The sequence below is a fragment of the Neophocaena asiaeorientalis genome, unplaced genomic scaffold (assembly GCF_003031525.2).
Source record: "Neophocaena asiaeorientalis asiaeorientalis breed wild unplaced genomic scaffold, Neophocaena_asiaeorientalis_V1.1 scaffold398, whole genome shotgun sequence".
Taxonomy (NCBI): domain Eukaryota; kingdom Metazoa; phylum Chordata; class Mammalia; order Artiodactyla; family Phocoenidae; genus Neophocaena; species Neophocaena asiaeorientalis.
In genome coordinates, this window is record NW_020173416.1 from 2,531,285 (window position 1) to 2,551,682 (window position 20,398).

The window sequence follows — 20,398 nt, forward strand, 5'->3', positions numbered from 1 at the left end:
TCCAACGCAAGGAAATCCAGATAAACAGTCTTCAGGATTCCCTAGAAACAGCCATATCCAAAAAGGAAAAAAAAAAGGTTTGCGTGTGTGTGAAGAGAGATCTAGTTCATTTTCTAAGTTCTTAAATGCATAAAGTAAGTAATAATTCAAGAAATTTCCTTTGGTTCCTCAATGAATTTTTTTCCCCTTTAGCTCGGGGTTTCTCAACCTCAGCGCTATTGGCATTTGGACCAAATAATTCTTTCTTTGGGGACTGTCCTGTGCAATTTAGGATGTGTAGCAGCACCCCTGCTCTCTTACCCACTAGATACCAACAGCACCACTACCCCCATTTGTGACCCTCAAAAATGCCTCTAAACGTTGCCGAAGATCTTCTGGGGGACAAACTCACTTCCATTTGAGAACCACCGATCTAGCTGTTCAAAGAAACGGCCTCCTTATAAAGTAGTCTCTCTACCCATGCCTTCCAATTGCCTGGTCTCAAGCAGTTTTGCAAAAGACCCCACCCAAATGAACCCTGCAGCTACCTAGCCTTGCTTCCCCAGCTGCTTGGACTCCTCTGTCACACAGCCCCGTCCTAAGAAAATGCTGACAACTCTCTGAGATAGCAGCTACTGACCTCAAAATATGTGGAAATTCCTTTGTGAAATGCTATACAAATGTTATTATTTTTACTTTCTAAAGGTATTTTCATCTTAAAAAAGGGTAGAACCTATGGCAAATAAAAAATTTATTCTCTGGTTAATAGAGCCATTCCCGGAATCCCAAAATCACTCAAATTACTGGTCTCTGTGTGCAAAAAATGAAAGATACAAGAATGGAAGGTATAGAAACTGGAGGCAAGGTGATTGGATTTGAGTTTCAGCTTTGAAATTAACTAGTTCTGTGATATGGGTGCGTGACAAGTTTCCTGGGCCTAAATTTTCTCATGTGTAAATTAACAAGTTAACAACTTTTTCTTTTTTCTAGTTTTAAGATTCTGGAAGCCTCTGCGTATGTAATCTAACATGGATAGCATAGGGAGTTAAGAAAATATAATCTTCATCCCAAAATAGAATGAAATGGGCAACCTGTGGTTTAAACCCTCCTGTCAGAAGGTACTTTACCCACTGAAGCACCCTGGCAAATTTATAACTTAGTACTTTGGATGAATAATGAAAGCCAAACTGTAAAATCAAGTGAACGGTGCAGAGTAACCAGAGTAAACACCCTTCCTCCTTCCTCATCTGGGCATCTGTTCGGTCTATCATCTGACAACAGTTTCTATTACATGTTGATGTAATAAAATGTTGTGCTGTTTATTTCATTAAAGGCTTGGGGGAAATATATTAATATTGCATTTCAGATATTTTCAGCAGGTCTGAAATCTCAGTTTTCAAGATTCATTAACGGTTATATGTGAAATTCTTAACTAAGGCTATTATATCCCTTTGGTCTTATCACCTCTGTGTACTAGTGAAATCTGAGTTTTCATAACTGAAAATAATAACCTAATCACCTTATAATTGTATGAACCAGATGACCAGAAATAATGTAAATTAAAAGAAGAATACTCACTGATTCAGATATGAGAAGTTATGAAACAACAAATTAGTAGGTACATTAATTATTAAACAAATATCTAAAATTTTTATCAATGCAAAAAAAACCAGAAAGCAAACCAACAAACCATGAACTTTTCTAATTTAATTGGGTTTAGTTATTATTATTTTGATATTTTATAGTACTTCTTAACCTTTCATAAACCTACCTAAAAATATTATGTCCCTAAGCTAAGAACACTCTGCAGTTGTTGCCATGTGGAACGGGAGGTCCCACTGTCTGCAGCTAGCATCAGTATCATTCAGTATAGGTCAGTATCATTCGACTCAATTGACTTCAATAAATATTCACTCATTAATTTAAAATATGTATACTGAGTACTTCCTATGTGCTTAGAACTGGGCTATAGGGAATCAAAACATGTGACAGCTCCTGTCCTGGACTATAAAAAGGTGAGGAAAGGGAAAAGTAAGGCAAGTTCATATAGGTAAGATACAAGGGAAAATATGGTAAATGAAAATAAGGTGCTCTATGGACTTAGAGAAAGGTAGTCTTATACTAAGAGAAACTTTACTAGCTTCTAATGACAGGGGGATAGAGAGAGGGACAGAGAGTAAACTACAATGAAAATACCCACAGTAATAGGAAAACCGAGATCTTACACATGGCTTTAGAAAGATAGATATAAAATTTTTAATCAATTTGAATGACTGAGTACAGTCCACAGAGACAAACATGGGCTCATATGGGAACAGCAAGTAGTCTACAATAACTTCAGGCTAGGATATTCAATATATAGGATATTAGTCATTTATCACACTTTTATTTGTACCCTTCTTAGCTGGTCCTTTGCTAGGCTGAAGATGTATATATAAATAAAACATGACCCAGGAAAATTTTTATTTTGGAGAGAGGTAGTAGGCAAATTTGGAGGTTGGAAATTTTTCTAATGAAGGGAAGTCCAAGACTGAATGCCAAGAGAAAGGAAATCAAATTTGTTCTCCTTGAAAAAGGGCTATAAAGTGACCCACATCTTTTCCTCACCAAGCTCCCAATCAAATCTCTATTTTGTTAGTGTGTTAATCTCACCCGTCACTTTGATTCATATCCATATGTGAATACCTGTCTGAGACTGAGTCTGGAGTGGTACCTGTGCTCAACTCCAAAGAGCTGAACTCTAATGCCTCTTCTAGCCTCTCTTGCACTCACTCTGATTGAGATTTAACTCCACCACTGAGTCAAAACAGCCTTTCTCAAGAGCAACTTTCCTAAATGCAAAGGTCAATGCTCAGTCCTCATCTTCCTTGACCTGCCAGCAGCGTTTGACACTGTTGAGCATTTTCTCCATTTTATCCTCTGGGCTCCCGAAGTACCACTCTAGCTTCTTGTCCTACCCACTGCATCCTCCTGTTCGGTCTCCTTCGCTGGTTCTTTTTTATATCCCCCTGAATGCTAAAAGTTGGAGTGTCCCAGGGCTCTCACATGGAATATTTTACTTCTCTGTCTGCCTGGGATTGAACAAACAGCCCTAACATTTACTAGCTGTTTAATCAGAAGAAAGTTACTTTATTTCTCTAAGACTCAATTTCCTCATCTATAAATTGAGAATAATAAAATTAGCTACCTCCAGTGGTTATAGGGACTAAATGAAATGTATATGTAAAGTGCTTAGAAAAGTGCCCGGCACTGTATGCATTAACTACTTGTCCTTATTCTTTTTTTTTTCATTCAGTCATCAAAATCATTTATTGTAATGATATATTTAATCATTTGGCTTAGTTTTGTTAAATTTTTTCTTAATTTAATTTATTTCTTATACAACAAGTTCTTAATAGTTACCTATTTTATAGATATTAGTGTATATATGTCAATCCCAATCTCCCAATTCATCCCACAACCACCAGTATCCCCGCCACATTCCCCCGTTGGTGTCCATATGCTTGTTCTCTATATCTCTGTCTCTATTTCTGCTTTGCAAACTGGTTCATCTGTACCATTTATCTAGGTTCCACATATATGCGTTAATATACGATATTTGTTTTTCTCTTTCTGACTGACTTCACTCTTTAGGACAGTCTCTAGATCCATCCACGTCTCTAAAAATGACCAAATTTTGTTCATTTTTATGGCTGAGTAATATTCCATTGTATATATATATCACATCTGCTTTAACCATTCGTCTGTTGATGGGCATTTAGGTTGCATCCATGACCTGGCTATTGTAAATAGTGCTGCAATGAACATTGGGGTGCATGTGTCTTTTTGAATTATGGTTTTCTCTGGATATATGTCCAGTAGTGGGATTCTTGGGTCATATGGTAACTCTATTTTTAGTTTTTTAAGGAACATCCATACTGTTCTCCATAGTGGCTGTATCAATTTACCTTCCCACACTAGTTTTGTAATAAATGCCACTGGTTATAGTAGAGTCATTTTCACAATGTTGATTCTTCCAATCCAAGAACATGGTATATCTCTCCATCTGTTTGTGTCATCTTTGATTTCTTTCATCAGTGTCTTATAGTTTTCTGAGTACAGGTCTTTTACCTCCTTAGGTAGGTTTATTCCTAGGTATTTTATTCTTTTTGTTGCAATGATGAATGGGGTTGTTACCTTAATTTCTCTTTCTGAAGTTTCGTTGTTAGTGTATAGGAATGCAAGAGATTTCTGTGCATTAATTTTGTATCCTGCAACTTTACCAAATTCATTGATTAACTCTAGTAGTTTTCTGGTGGCATCTTTAGGATTTGCTATGTATAGTATCACGTCATCTGCAAAGACTGACAGTTTTACTTCTTCTTTTCCAATTTGTATTCCTTTTATTTCCTTTTCTTCTCTGATTGCTGTCACTAGGACTTCCAAAACTGTGTTCAATAATAATGGCAAGAGTGGACATCCTTGTCTTTTTCCTGATCTTAGAGGAGATGTTTTCCGTTTTTCACCATTGAGAATGATGTTTGTTGTGGGTTTGTCATATATGGCCTTTACTATGTTGGGGTAGGTTCCCTCTATGCCCACTTTCTGGAGAGTTTCTATCATAAATGGGTGTTGAATTTTGTCAAAAGCTTTTTCTGCATCTATTGAGATGATCATATGGTTTTTATTCTTCAATTCGTTGATGTGGTGTATCCCATAGATTGATTTGTGTATATTGAAGAATCCTTGCATCCCTGGGATAAATCCCACTTGATCGTGGTGTATGACCCTTTTAATGTGCTGTTGGATTCTGTTGGCTAGTATTTTGTTGAGGATTTTTGCATCTATATTCATCAGTGATATTGGTCTGTAATTTTCTTTTTTTGTAGTATCTTTATTTGGTTTTGGTATCAGGGTGATGGTGGCCTCGTAGAATGAGTTTGAAAGTATTCCTTCCTCTGCTGTATTTTGGAAGAGTTTGAAAAGGATGGGTATTAGCTCTTCTCTAAATATTTGATAGAATTCAACTGTGAAGCCAACCGGTCCTGGACTTTTGTTTGTTAGAAGATTTTTAATTACAGTTTCAATTTCATTACTTGTGATTGGTCTGTTCATATTTTCTATTTCTTCTTGGTTCAGTCTTGGAAGGTTATACCTTTCTAAGAATTTGTCCATTTCTTTCAGGTTGTCCATTTTATTGGCATAGAGTAGTAGTCTCTTATGATCCTTTGTATTACTGTGGTGTGTGTTGTAACTTCTCCTTTTTCATTTCTAATATTATTGATTTGAGTCCTCTCCCTCTTTTTCTTGATTAGTCTGGCCAAAGATTTATCAATTTTGTTTATCTTCTCAAAGAACCAGCTTTTAGTTTTATTGATCTTTGCTATTGTTTTATATGTTTCTACTTCATTTATTTCTGCTCTGATCTTTATGATTTCCTTCTACGAACTTAGGATTTTGTTTGTTCTTCTTTCTTTAGTTCCTGCAGGTGTAAGGTTAGATTGTTTTAGATTTTTCTTGTTTCTTGAGGTAGGATTCTATTGCTATAAACTTCCCTCTTAGTACTGCTTTTGCAGTTACCAAGGCTTGATTTGATCTATCCAGGAGAATATTCTGTGTGCACTTGAGAAGAAAGTGTAATCTGCTGTTTTCAGGTGCAATGTCCTATAAATATCCATGAACTCTATCTGGTCTATTGTGTCATTTAAAGCTTGTGTTTCCTTATTAATTTTCTGTCTGGATGATCTGTCCATTGGTGTAAGTGAAGTGTTAAAGTCCCCCACTATCATTGTGTTACTGTCAATTTCCTCTTTTATAGCTGTTAGCAGTTGCCTTATGTATTGAAGTGCTCCTATGTTGGGTGCATTTATATTTATAATTGTTATGTCTTCTTCTTGAATTGATCCCTTGATCATTATGTAGTGTCCTTCCTTGTCTCTTGTAACATTCTTTACTTTAAAGTCTATTTTATTGATATGAGTATTGCTACTCTCTTTCCTTTGATTTCCATTTTCATGGAATATCATTTTTCATCCTCTCACTTTCAGTCTGTATGTGTCCGTAGCTCTGAAGTGGCTCTCTTGTAGACAGCATATACACGGCTCTTGTTTTTGTATCCATTCAGGGATCCTGTGTCTTTTGGTTGGAGCATTTAATCCATTCACATTTAAGGTAATTATCGATATGTATGTTTCTATTACCATTTTCTTAATTGTTATGTGTTTGTTTTTGTGGGTCTTTTTCTTCTCTTGTGTTTCCTGCTTAGAGAAGTTCCTTTCACATTTGTTGTAGATCTGGTTTAGTGGTGATGAATTCTCTTAGCTTTTGCTTGTCTGTAAAGCTTATGATTTCTCCATCAAATCTGAATGAGATCCTTGCCAGTTAGAGTAATCTTGGTTGTAGGTTCTTTCCTTTCATCACTTTAAATATATCGTGCCACTCCTTTCTGGCTTGTAGAGTTTCTGGTTAGGAGTCAGCTGTTAACCTTATGGGAGTTCCCTTGTATGTTATTTTTCATTTTTCTCCTGTTGATGTCAATAATTTTTCTTTGTTTTTAATTTTTGTCAGTTTAATTACTATGTGTCTTGGCGTGTTTCTCCTTGGATTTTTCCTGCCTGGGACTCTCTGTGCTTCCTGGACTTGGATGGCTATTTCCTTTCCCGTGCTAGGGAAGTTTTCGACTGTAACCTCTTCCAATATTTTCTCAGGTCCTTTATCTCTCTCTTCTCCTTCTGGGATCTTTGTTAAACGTTTCTTGCATCTTCCCTTTCTTTACCTCCATTCTTTTTCTGAGGTCCTGGATCATCTTCACTATCACTATTCTGAATTCTTTTTTGGAAGGTTTCCTATCTCTACTTCATTTAGTTGTTTTTCTGGGGTTTTATCTTATTCCTTCATCTGGTACATAGTCCTCTGCCTTTTCATTTTGTCTGTCTTTCTGTAAATGTGGTTTTTGTTCCACAGGCTGCAGGATTGTAGTTCTTCTTGCTTCTGCTCTCTGCCCTCTGCTGGATGAGGCTATCTAAGAGGCCTGTGCAAGCTTCCTGATGGGAGGGACTGATGGTGGGTAGAGCTGGGTGTTGCTCTGGTGGGCAGAGCTCAGTAAAACTTTAATCTGCTTGTCTGCTGATGGGTGGAACTTGTTCCCTCCCCCTTGGTTATTTGGCCTGATGTGACCCAGCACTGAAGCCTACCTGGCTCTTTGGTCAGGCTAATGGTGGACTCTGGGAGGGCTCACACCAAGGAGTACTTCCCAGAACTTCTGCTTCCAGTGTCCTTGATCCCATGCTGAGCCACAGTCACTCCCCACCTCTGCAGGAGACCCTCCAACACTAGCAGGTAGGTCTGGTTCAGTCTGCCATGGGGTCACTGCACCTTCCCCTGGGTCCTCACTACTTTCTGTGTACCCTCGAAGAGTGGAGTGTCTGTTTCCCCCATTCCTTTCAAAGTCCTGCAATCAAATCCCACTAGCCTTCTAAGTCTGATTCTCTAGGAATTCCTCCTCCCATTGTTGATCCCCAGGTTGGGAAGCCTGATGTGGGTTCAGAACCTTCACTCCCACGGGTGGACTTCTGTGGTATAAGTGTTCTCCAGTTTGTGAGTCACCCACCCAGCAGTTATGGGATTTGATTTTATTGTGATTGCGCCCCTCCTACCATCTCATTGTGGCTTCCCCTTTGTCTTTGGATGTGGGGTATCTTTTTTTGGTGAGTTCCAGTGCCTTCCTGTCAATGATTGTTCAGCAGTTATTTGTGATTCGGGTGCTCTCACAAGAGGGAGTGAGCACACATCCTTCTACTCTGCCATCTCTATTCTGCCAGATTTTCCTAAACCTCACAGTGAAGGAAGTCCAGCCCAGCCATGCTGTTGTCCAGACTGCCTTTGGACCCTGTCTGTAACATCAGCCCTTCCCTCAGTCTCCAGCCTGCCCACCTGCCCATGCACCCTGTATCTCTGGACTCACCAGACCCCCAGCCTCATGAGCCAAGGTTTAAAATAAATCTCTCTCTCTCTCTCTCTCTCATACACATACACACACACACACACACACACACACACACACACACACAAACACACACACCCTCCTGGTTCTGTTTCTCTGAAGCACCCTGGCTAACACAGGACTCTTAGAGGCACTAAGAGAGATGTACAAGGAAAAACAACTACTTGTCCTTATTCATATTATCATGTTCTTTATCACTCATTTCCTACATGATTTTTTCTAGTCTCAGTGGCTTTAAATTCCATCTTTACACCATAAACTCTAAGTTTATCTCTAGCCTGAACTTCTGCCTAAACTCCAGAATCACCTATTCAACTGTTGGCTCAACATCTCCATTTGAATTTCTAATGAGCATTATAAATTTAACATGTCAAACTTTCATTTTCATCCAGTTTTCTTCATTTCAGTATATGGTAATGCCACTATTCCAGTTGTTCAGGCTTTCTTTACAATTGAACTTCTGATCCGTCAGGAAATCCTTTTATTTCTACCTTCCAAATGTTTCCAGACGCTAACCACTTTTTTTATAAATTATTTATTTTGTCTGTGTTGGGCTTCATTGCTGTGCACAGGCTTTCTCTAATTGCAGTGAGCGGGGGCTACTCTTCATTGCGGTGCACGGGCTTCTCATTGTGGTGGCTTCTCTTGTTGCAGAGCATGGGCTCTAGGCCCATGGGCTTCAGTAGTTGTGGCATGTGGGCTCAGTAGTTGTGGCTCGCAGGCTCTAGAGCACAGGCTCAGTAGTGTAGCACACGGGCTTTGTTGCTCCGAGGCATGTGGGATCTTCCCGGACCAGGGCTCGAACACATGTCCCCTGCATTGACAGGCGGATTCTTAACCACTGCACCACCAGGGAAGTTCCCAGACTCTAACCACTTCTCACCAACTCCACTGCTACCACTGTACTCTAAGACATCATCATCTTTTGCCTAGATTACTGAGATATGCTCTTCCCACCCGTATTTTCTCTTCTCGATATTACAGCCACAGTGAACCTGCTAAGATAAAAGTGAGATCAAGTCACTGTTCTGCTTAGTCGCCTATAGCCTGGCATGATCTCCCTGACCTCAACTCTTACTACACTTTTCCTTCTCGTTTCATACCAGCCACACTGGCATCTTTGCTGCTCCTCACATATTCCAACAGCTTCTGCCTCAGAGCCTTTGCATTTGCTATTTCTTATGCCTGAAACATCCAATCTCCATATGCTTACTCTCCCTCACTTCCTTTAGGTCACATTTCAAACGTTATCAGTGAGACCTGTCTTATTCTAGATAAAATCTAGAATATCTCTCATGCACCAGCACTCCTTATCCCTTCTCCCTAACTTTATTTTTCATTGTATTTATTCACCGTGTGACATATTGCATATTTGTTATCTGTCTCCCCAAACTAGACTGTAATGGCAAGGACTTTGTCTATTTACTCACCACTACTAATTTTTAGATTCCCCAGTATCTAAAATAGTTCCTAACATAGTTAGGAGATAGTTCTAACTAGTACTCAATAAATATTTGATGAATGAATGAGTGAAATAGATCTGAGTATGTGGAATAAGGATGATGATGAAAGGGTCAAAGAAAAACTTCAGCTTTGTCAAATGTTTGGCCTATGACTAGCCTTAGAAATAAATTCTGCCTAAAGATGATTGTTTTTGCTCTTAGGTAGTACTCTGTGTTGAGGGAGGGAGACAGTATAACAAATAAAAAAAGGAAGAGAAAGCTATTTGTTCTTCACGACCTCCTTCCTGTGCTTCATGGGTCATTCCATTTGCTATAAAATAAATCCTCATCTATCTGATAAAGTTGAGAATTAGAAAGCAAAAATCTCCTTCAAAGGTAGTAATAGATATAACTAATTCGTTGCACTTAACTTTCACTTCTGAACTTACACAAATCTCTGACAAGCTTAGATATCTTGTTTCTAACATCCGACAGATTATAAGAGCTTATTATGTGTGTGACCCTTTAATGGACGTGTCAGTTCAGAGCGTATATACCCCTGCCATGAGACAGGGTAGGGGAAGGGAGTTTCTGATGGAAATTACAGATCACATAGAGGAGATAGTTCTAACCAGGAATTTGCAAAAACTCAGTGGAAACATATATCTGGGACTTTACAAACTTCTTTCTCATGGACAGGTCCTAACTCTGATATATGATAGACTCCAGGAGAAACAGAATACGCATTTGCCCTCAACTAAGTTTTAAAAAATGTGTTGGGTTGAATGAGAGATCTGGAGTACCACAGTGGACACTTTAGGGCCACTGAGAAAAAAAAAGGTATCTTTTTCCCCCTTTTTCCAGAGTATATTTTAGAAGAACTTTTCAAACCATATTTGAGAATATAAACTGTTTTAAATCAAGTAAAAGTAAATAGTGTGAAGCTGGTGCCAGGGCCTGACTAACCAAGTACTTAGACTGAAAGCTTTCAGGCCTCATAGCACCTGGATAACACTTGAATCAAATGCTAGAGGGTGGAGTAGCAAACAGGAGTACCCCAAGCCTTGTGATCTCGGTTCAGGGCACAGAAGAGCTGAGAACAATTTGGCAACAAGAATAAAAATGCACTGACTTTTTTTCTTTGAAGTCTAGAATAGGAAATGAATATACCTAGGATCATGGTTAAATGTATGAACTAACTGTTGGGGTTTTTTTTCTAACTTAAAAAATATATAATTTGTAAACATCTATTACATCAACCACATGTTTAAAGGCTCTTGAAAGTATGCAGAAACTCTGAGAGTTTCCTGTTTCTTCTCATCTGGTAACCTAGAAGTCAAAGACATTATTCAAAATCACAGTTTAACAATTATTCCTTGAAAACTATCTTTTAGCAAATTATGCTTAGCAGTGAAAAGAGCTGACCCCTTGTAAAGCATTAGAAGATTAATAGTTACCTTTGCTTTATGCTATGTTATTTTTTCTCTTACATTTGAATTATTAGCTTTAATGAGAAAATTGAGCTCTTTCAAAAGGTGTCCAAAACATGTTAACATATTTCACAAAACATCTAGAAATTCTCATATAAAATATTACCCAGAAAGACAAGCTCTTCTAATAGTAGAATTAAGGCTGAGATTTTGTGATGCAAAATTACATGCAAATATAATCTGTTTCTGAGGGTTAGGAGACCGGGAGCTTAGTTCAGCTGGGTGGCTCTGGCTCAAGGTCTCTCCTAAGGTTACAGTTAAGATGTCAGCTGGGTCTGCAGTCATCTGAAGGCATGACTAGGACGGGAGGAAGTGCTTCCAGGAATTTTCTTCACATAGCTGTTAGCTAGGGGCCTTAGTTTCTTGCCATGTGGACCTTTCCTTAGGATATGACAGCTGACTTCTCCCAGAATAAGCAATCCAAGGGAGAAACAACCAAGATGGAAACTGCAGGGCCTTTTTATGACCTAGCCTCCAAAACCACACTCCATCACTGCCACTTTATCCTCCTGAAGCAAGCCTCTAAATCCAGCCTATTCCCAAGGTAAAGGCAATAGATTCCAACTCTTGAAGGGAGGAGTACCAAGCATCTGTGGACATATTTTTAAAACCACCAGGTAATCTAACACTTTATAAGTACTTTAGGCATCAATAAATTACATGTGAACATATTTAGGGCTGAGGAATATTTTATCTGTGAGCCTTGAGCTTTTTACTCTCCTCTGAGCAATGACCATGAGGATCAGGTAGATAAAATCAAATAATGTTCAAAGCATTATCACAGTCTATTGTCTGTGTCCACATTCCCTCTAACAATAGCTGTATTACTTGCCTCTCTCCCAAACCCACACAGGACGTACTCCAGTTCTTGCAGAAGATCCTTATTTCCTTTTTTTTTTTTTTTCTTTTTTTGTGGTACGCGGGCCTCTCACTGCTGTGGTCTCTCCTGTTGCAGAGCACAGGCTCTGGACGCGCAGGCTCAGCGGCCATGGCTCACGGGCCCAGCCGCTCCGTGGCACGTGGGATTCTCCTGGACCGGGGCACGAACCCATGTCCCCTGCATCGGCAGGCAGACTCTCAACCACTGTGCCACCAGGGAAGCCCCTTATTTCCTTTCTTGTGAGCATAGGAAGTGTCATACTCCCACAGCAGGGCTGCTTTCCACACATAGCAGAACATTTCTGATATGGCACGTTGTCAAAAGCTGTGAACAGTTCAAATAAATTCATACTCTAAAATTCTATAAAGTTGCCCTTGTTTTCACACAGACCTAGCTCTAGTGAACTTTGATAGATTCCTGTGGCATGAGTCTCCCTTTCAGAAGTCATGCTGCTTTTCCCCTAGTAAGAAGGCTTTATTTACGTGTTCAGTGAGCCACAGAGACATTCTGCCCTGCAAAATCTAGATCTGTTTGATATATTTAAAGATACAAGGATCTCTCAAATAACAGACAAGTTATGATGGTGAGGTTTTTATATCAGTTCCAAAACCAAAACACCTTATTTGATCCATAATATTGCTCCTACAGAACTTCACCAATGCATCAGAAAATGTGTTCCAAGTTAAAACTTATTACTGTAGGAATTGATTGCTTCCTGTAGTATTCACACTAGTTCTCTAGCCAGAAAATCTGGGACACCCCTACTTTGTCCTGGTCCCACGCAGTGGTGCCAGTAGCAGGGAAGGTAAGGGCTGTCTCTGTGGCTCGGAGTCCTGTAGCAGTAGCAGTGACAAAGGACAAATGTGCACTTCTGATGGCTCAGCCTGTTTATATCTAAAGGCTCTTCTAACAAATATTATACATTCAAGGACTGACTTTATGTCTAAATCATGGAGATCATCTGCTTCCTAGAAAGATAACACTGCACTCACTTGCATCAGCCATGTATTAATAATTAGCTTATTGGTCTTTAGTTGAATTTTCCTTAAATATTGACGTTAACAGACCATTGACAGTTGATAGCCAGTTATGCTCAAGATTAATATCTGGTATTTATAGGTAACACTTATTTATCCATCCACAGGGAATATCACGCTCATTTTATTGAAAGATTTCCAAAGTATAGTTTAAAATATTTTTGTTTTAAAATAGAATGAATCGGGCTTCCCTGGTGGCGCAGTGGTTGAGAGTCCGCCTGCCGATGCAGGGGACATGGGTTTGTGCCCCGGTCCAGGAAGATCCCACATGCCGCGGAGCGGCTGGGCCCGTGAGCCATGGCCGCTGAGCCTGCGCGTCCGGAGCCTGTGCTCCGCAACGGGAGAGGCCACAACAGTGAGAGGCCCGCGTACCGCAAAAAAAAAAAAAAAATAGAATGAATCATGAACATATTTTTCCTTATAATAGGCATTGTCTTAAGAATTGTGTTCTAAGGCTATGCTGATCATATTAGATAGCACAGATATTGAGCTTCTCATAATCACAGAAATTCTACTGGACAGTGCTGTACTAAGGAATCAATGTGCTATCCCATGAACTATTTTTACAGCAGGACGATATGGAAAATAATATAAAGGAGTACTGGTACGAAATTCTAAAACCTTAGGTAAATATTATAAACCTGTCTTACGTGTTATATAACAAAAAATAATGAATATTGCAGAAAGTTGAAACAACCCATTTATGGAATATTTATGAACTTTCTTTGACCAAAAACCTATTTTTAAGAAAAAAATGCAGTACATTATTAAGAGCAAACAAGTTTGTGTGTGTGTGTGTGTGTGTGTGTATGTTTAAACCTAATAAAAATTTGCAACTTCAGGCTGAACTACCTTGAGTTTCTTTTCTTCTATAAATATATGGTACTGGGCTTCCCTGGTGGCGCAGTGGTTGAGAGTCCGTCTGCCGATGCAGGGGACACGGGTTCGTGCCCCAGTCCGGGAAGATCCCACATGCCGCAGAGCGGCTGTGCCCATTAGCCATGGCCGCTGAGCCTGTGTGTCCGGAGCTTGTTGCTCCGAACGGGAGAGGCCACAACAGTGAGAGGCCAGTGTACCGCAAAAAAAAAAATATGGTACTGCCTTAAAAAAATTGTTTTATTGAGGTATAATTTATATTCAATAAAATGCACCCACTTTAAAGTGTTAAGTTAGATAAATGCATACACCAGTGTACTACCAATTGGTATACACCAATGTACTACCACTACCAGTCAAGATATAGAACTTTCCTTCACCTCAAATAGTGTCCTTTACCACCTTGCAGTCAATACCTTCCAGCCCACCCTGATCCCGTGCAACCACTGATCTAACTTGTCTTTATAAACTGGTTTTACCTTCTCAATGTTCATATAAATGGAATCATATAGTATGTATTCTTTTTGTATCTGACTTCATTGTTGTTGTTGCATCTCTTTTTGCTGTTGTTATTTAGTATCACTGTATGAATACACAGTACCACAGTTTGTTGAACTGTTTCTCTGTTGGCGGGTATTTGGGTTGTTTTCAGATTTTGGTTATTATAAACAAAACTCCTATGGGAGTTTGTGTATAAGTCTTGTTTTGAACATATGTCTTATGGTGAACATGTTTTTATTTTTCTTGAGTAAATATCTGGAGTAGGATTGTTTGCTTATATGATACGAATGTCTTGGAAAAGTGTAGAGAGTTTAAAACAACCTGTTTGAAAATGGCATTCATTGATTCCCTAAGTATTGCCTCTTAGGCCAGCTGCTCACTGGAACACAAAGACGGAAAGAAGTCCCACCTTCAAGGACCCCAGAGTGCCCAATGTTAGAAACAACACAGTGGTGGGCTAATGTCCAAATGAGAAAAAGTAAAACCAAAGAGCATAACATATTTATCCAACAACCTCAAAGAAAAGAAGCTCTACAGATAAAAGTGAGTTTATGAATTGAAAATCTTATAGTTTGTATAGTTCTCTACTTATTTTAAAATCAGTACTCACGGGCTTCCCTGGTGGCGCAGTGGTTGAGAGTCCGCCTGCCGATGCAGGGGACACGAGCTCGTGCCCCGGTCCGGGAAGATCCCACATGCCGCGGAGCGGCTGGGCCCGTGAGCCATGGCCGCTGAGCCTGCGCGTCCGGAGCCTGTGCTCCGCAACGGGAGAGGCCACAACAGTGAGAGGCCCGCGTACCGCAAAAAAAAAAAAAAAAATCGGTACGCACAATGACAGTAATTAAGATTTAAGAAGTTAGATTGACATGGATTAAATGCTTAATGACCAGTAGTAGCCTTTATTTCTGCCACATGGAAGACACTGCTTTGTTTTCCCTTCCTTCGATTGTTATTTCCTGAGCTGTGCTTGTTTTTTAGTTTAGTAGTTTGTATTTATCTGGCAAAGAAAAAAAGATGGAGTCAGTTCAATTAATTCAAAAGTCTGAAATACAGAATCTTTTAAAGTTATTACTGTTAAGTATAAAACTTAAAGTAACTAAACATGAGTAGAATAAGTGATTGAAATAAGTAAAATTACATTTATAATACAATACAGCATTTCTTCTTAATATAACAATAAATATCCTTGGACAGGTAAGATCTCATTTTTTAAATCTAGAAGTTGATGCAATATTAAAGGAACTTCTTAATTTCTTAAAATCTTTGTTTTTTAAAAGTTATTTCTACCATGTAATAATCTAATAAATCAAAAAGTCAAGATTAAAATTATGGGCTTTTATTCTTTAAGACTTATAGATATTGTCATTGAATTATTTGCAAGTTCTTGATCTATGCTAAACTGAGTCCTGAAATAAGTCATATATATGTGAGATTTACATACACATAATTTATGCTCATTGTAAATAAGGGGCCAAGTAACTTTCACATTATTTTAGTTATAATAATACTAAGTCTTTATTAGTAGCAAACATTTTTCACCATATAAAAAAATCATCTACCTTTTCCCATGTATTAGCGACTCACAATTTAAATATTTGGGAGCCACTTTTTGAATTTCTGAAGTCAAGATTTAAATACGTTATGTATATCATCATTTTTGCCCTTCTTTGCATTTGTAGATCTCTCTTAATGAGACCACAATATTTGAAATTTCATGTTATAGAATATATCAATGAAAGGATGAAATCACTGTAGAATATTGGGTTAGCTTTTTAAAGGAACTTCTTTCTCTAAATGCTATAATATATTGAGAAATAGCTGGGCTTGGGACTCTCCCTAGGTGGGTATAGGAATCAGCATATCACCCTGAATGCCATCCCTTCACTGTCCACCACCATAGAACACTGTTAAGAGCATACTTAACAGTGTATGCTCTTAAAAACACTATTAAAGAGTGACAAAAGAACAGCACAGACTAAGGAGAGTATGTGAAGGCCAGGGGATTATGGTGTGTGAACATTTGTTATTTTTTGGCCACATTGTTTTTCTCTGGTGCATTATCTCTGGCCCATGGTGTGCATCTGGGTGGGGCCCTGTTAATAAACTCAGTGCTCAAATGCTAAACTGACTTTGATGGCAGAGTGACAGAAAGGCGGAAAAGAGTGTAGGCACCTCAATTCCATCATCAGAGCCCTGATAGGATGGGCATGTGCTTCCTGCTGAAGCCACCCCTGTTTCACCAAACTTCCCTTCAATTGTGTGAATTCAGCCTTAAACGCATGTGTGTGCATATGCACACATACACACATGCACAGTCTCTCTCACACACACACACACACACACTCACACAGCATTAGCTATATTGGGAGAGGCAACTGAGAGAAGTTTCATTCATAAGTAACTCACTGTAAAGCTAGTGTCTCAAAGACATTTAGAATACTGTATGCCACCGCATACGGCTGTGCAAGTTGAGACTGCAACGTGAATGGGACCCCCAACTCTGTGCAGTGTCCAATCTGCACAACTGTACATGGCAGCCCTGCAGGCACTCTGTGGATATTTGTATAATTTTGGTATGAAAGTAAGAGGCTTTGGCTGTGTTGGCTAATCTGAGAAAGCAGGTTGGGAAAGAGTATGATAAGGGAGCAAAGAGGAAGGTAGCAATGAGAAAGGAATCACTGTAAAAGCAGTAGCAAGTAATTCCCTGCCAGTGCCTCACCTGAAGCGCCTTCTTGCCCTGTGCTGATGTTACATTTTGACCCCTGGTGGATTCTAGAGCAGAAGCCACAACAATATCTCAATATTCCATTCCATCTCTATTGTTACTATAATAGAAGTAATAAGATTCAATGTTAAAAGATTCAGTTTATTGACAGCTTTTTGTGAAAAAGTCATGTCTGTCATTTATATCTATAGACTTATAATTGTAAAAATTACCTTTAGGTTGTCTTACTTGTTTTTTTCCATTGGCCTTTTCTTGTTTTACTTTCCTTTCCTCACATGTATTCCCCTGAGAAAGGGAGGACAGATGAGGCACAAGACTGAGGAAATTAGAAGAGGATTTGACAGGAGAGGAGAGAGCCAGAAAATACTGGGACAAGGTGGAAGAGAGGTCACTAGAGAGAGAGAGGAAGTGAGGAGAGAAAAAAGCCAAAAACAGGAGAGAAAAATGTCACAGAAGGAGAGAGAACTTAAATTTGAGTCTTAAATTCAAATGATGTTCCAACCTCCTCATCAAAAATGTCTTTATTCTTTCCGATGGAGCCCATTGTTAAATTTCAGTTTCTCCCACTCTTTTTCTTTTTAGCCCTGGTTTCATAAACAGAGAATGAACCTGGCTGCTTAGGATTCCAAGGGTTTGATTTGCGGTAGTTAAGAGGACAGTGGAAAAGAAAGATGGGTGGGGGAGGGGAGGACTCCCAGTATTTCTTAAATGAGTTCCCTCTTTCTTTTTTTGGTGGGGGTTCGCGGGCCTCTCACTGTTCTGGCCTCTCCCGTTGCGGAGCCTGTGCTCCGAACGCGCAGGCTCAGCGGCCATGGCTCAGGGGCTTAGCCGCTCTGCGGCACCGGGGCACGAGCCCGTGTCCCCTACATCGGCAGGCGGACTCTCAACCACTGCGCCACCAGGGAAGCCCTCTTTTTCTTATTTCTTGAATCTCTATCCTTTGTCTCATTTCTTTCCATCTTGGAAAAATAACACGGGATTATAGATAAACCTATTGTTTGGGCTCACTGTAAAGAAATCAGCAAAGTTAAGGAGAATAAAGCTTAGAAAGGTAAGAAATTGAAAGTCAATAAAGGAGAAAGATGGACCCAGATCCAGAGAAGATGGGTTTAGCCTGGGCCCTGCCTTGTAGCCTTTTCATAAAAACAGTACATTTGCAGTGCCACTTTACCCAAAACCTTACTCAAAAAGGAGAAGAAGTGTCATTCTTTCAAACTGCTGAGAGGTTGGAGAGATGAATTGGAGACCATGGTCCCCAACTAGCCCTGCCCAGGAGTTATGTGAATGTGAATCTGATGGGGCTAATAGAAACAGCAATTTGTTTTACTGCCGTGGGAGCAGTTATTATTCTGGCTCCTGCCTAGAATAGAAATCAGATTTACAAACTCACTTTCCGTCTACATTCAGTCTAAATTCAATGGGACAAGGGATTAAAATTCTACCGATCTTTGCTTTTCTTGGGGTGAAGAGTGTTGAGTGTGAAAGGGGAAAAAAGAAGTGATTCAGAAGAGTGTGATAAGGGGGAAAGAAATGCTAATCAGAGGGAACAGTGAAAAACTGTACAATCCTAAGTGAGGAAAAGCGAGAGGATATAGGAAAGGAAAGCGGGAAGAATGAGAAAGTACATGAAAGAAAACAAACAGGGAAAATAATTAATACTTCGTGAAAACTGCATGCCAAACGTGTATGTCGTACCATCTTCGTGATTTAACAAGCGCAAGAGGGGAATTTCACTGCACGTTTGCTGTATCTTTCCTCAGCTCCTGATTTCCAGAGCCCCATTTCAAGCTGCCTGGTAAATTTACATAGATGCGCCACCAGGACCTCAAACAGGAGCTAAGAAAATCACAGCAGCAGAAAGGGCCTTGAGACAGCCAGTCGTGCCCTCCTCGTTCCCCCACCCATATGCACACACATTTGATAGCTGAGGAAACTGAGGCCCAGAGAGATTAAATGATGCGTTCATGAAACAGAGGAAGTGCAGTTAGGACTCAGACCTAGGGCTTTTGATTCTCAGTTCAGTGTTTCATAGCTGATTTCTTCACCTTTTCCTTGCAGATTTTCTTCCTTTTCCCAGCTTGCTTCATGGACTCACTACCTCCTAGTCATGTGGCCTCCCAAACTCTGTCCTCCTCAGTCCTTTTTTTCTCATGTCCACACGGGTAGTTTAGTCATTAAAGCTTGTTGACTGTGTGTTCATGTCCTTGTTCTCATCTCATTGCTTCTTGCCTGGCCAAGACTTTGGTACCCTTCACCTAGACTATTATAATGACATTCTGCCTCTAGCCTCTTCCAGCTTCTCTTAGAGACTGCAGTCAGAGTATTCATCCTAAAATGTAATACTAATTTTGTCATTTCCTTGGCTTTCAGTGACTCCTCCTTACCTACCAAGTAGTACTTTCCAAACACCTTAGTGTGGATTAAAACCTCCATGACCTGACTCCTGCCTTGCTTCCCAGCTGCCTCTCTCACTACTCCTAAATTCAACATGCCCAGCCCTGTCTCATTCCTTTGATTTTGCCCACACTGTTCCTTATATCCAGGATACCCTTGTTTCCCCTTTCCTAACTCAAAGACTGCCTCCTTCGTAGAATCTTTCATGATTTTCTGTCTTGAGCTAAAACTAAGTTCTCCACTTTTCTCATACAGGGCCTATAACATTCCTATTTATGTTACTTGTGCATATGTCTTGAAGCCAGGTAATAGGTCCTGTTATTTATTTTTAATCCCTCCCAGAGCCTGTCACAGTGCCTCATATATAATAGACAGGCAATGAACGCTTGTTCAGTTGAACAAAATTGAGTTTGCGCCAGCAGACAGGTAAAAGAATCAGTCACATATAAGATGAAAATAAAAGTATCAATGTCCTACATTAATTTCAAATTTCCATGGCTAAAATAAGGAGTGCTTCAGAATGTACAAAGAATGTACTAATTATATGCTCCTGCACTAATTATGTATTAGTGGTAAGGCTGTTGCTAGATTTATCCTTGTCTTTAGAAAATAAGAGGAAAATGTTTGCCAGTGTAGGATATCTCTGGAATTTTTACAAATTTGATTTCTTTTTGAAACAAAGTTTGGGATAGAAATTGATAGATGAAAATTCTATATATTGCGAAGAAAATTTTCTATTTTTCTTATAAACTATGATAGCATTTTCCTACATTGTTTTCAGGTTTAATACTGTAGATTGGAATATAGGTAAAACCACATTACAGTGAAGTTCACCTGGTATTTTGGACACTAAATTCCAGTGGTGAAGGCCCAAAGACAAATCCTGCTTGTATAAATAGCTTTTCTATAATCATTTGCTTTTTAAAAATTTTATTGAGCTAACATTTATTTATAACATTATATGAATTTCATGTGTACAACTTTATATTTCTACTTCTGTATATCTTACAATGTGCTCCCCACCAAAAATTTATTTTCCTTCTGTCACCATACGCTTGATCCCCTTTACCCATTTAGTCCTCTCCACCAATCA

The 20,398-nt window shown here is 39.3% G+C and overlaps 1 protein-coding gene across 1 annotated transcript in view; it reads right to left on the minus strand.

Annotated features, from left to right (window-relative positions):
- Window positions 1-15,065: 15,065 nt before the first annotated feature.
- Window positions 15,066-20,398, minus strand: part of GARIN2 (golgi associated RAB2 interactor family member 2) — a 27,794-nt gene continuing 22,461 nt past the window's right edge. Inside the window, exon 8 of the mRNA XM_024747260.1 lies at window positions 15,066-15,183. Within this exon, the coding sequence (XP_024603028.1) occupies window positions 15,161-15,183 (23 nt within the window). The 3' untranslated portion in view covers window positions 15,066-15,160. The remainder of the gene's footprint in view (window positions 15,184-20,398) is intronic.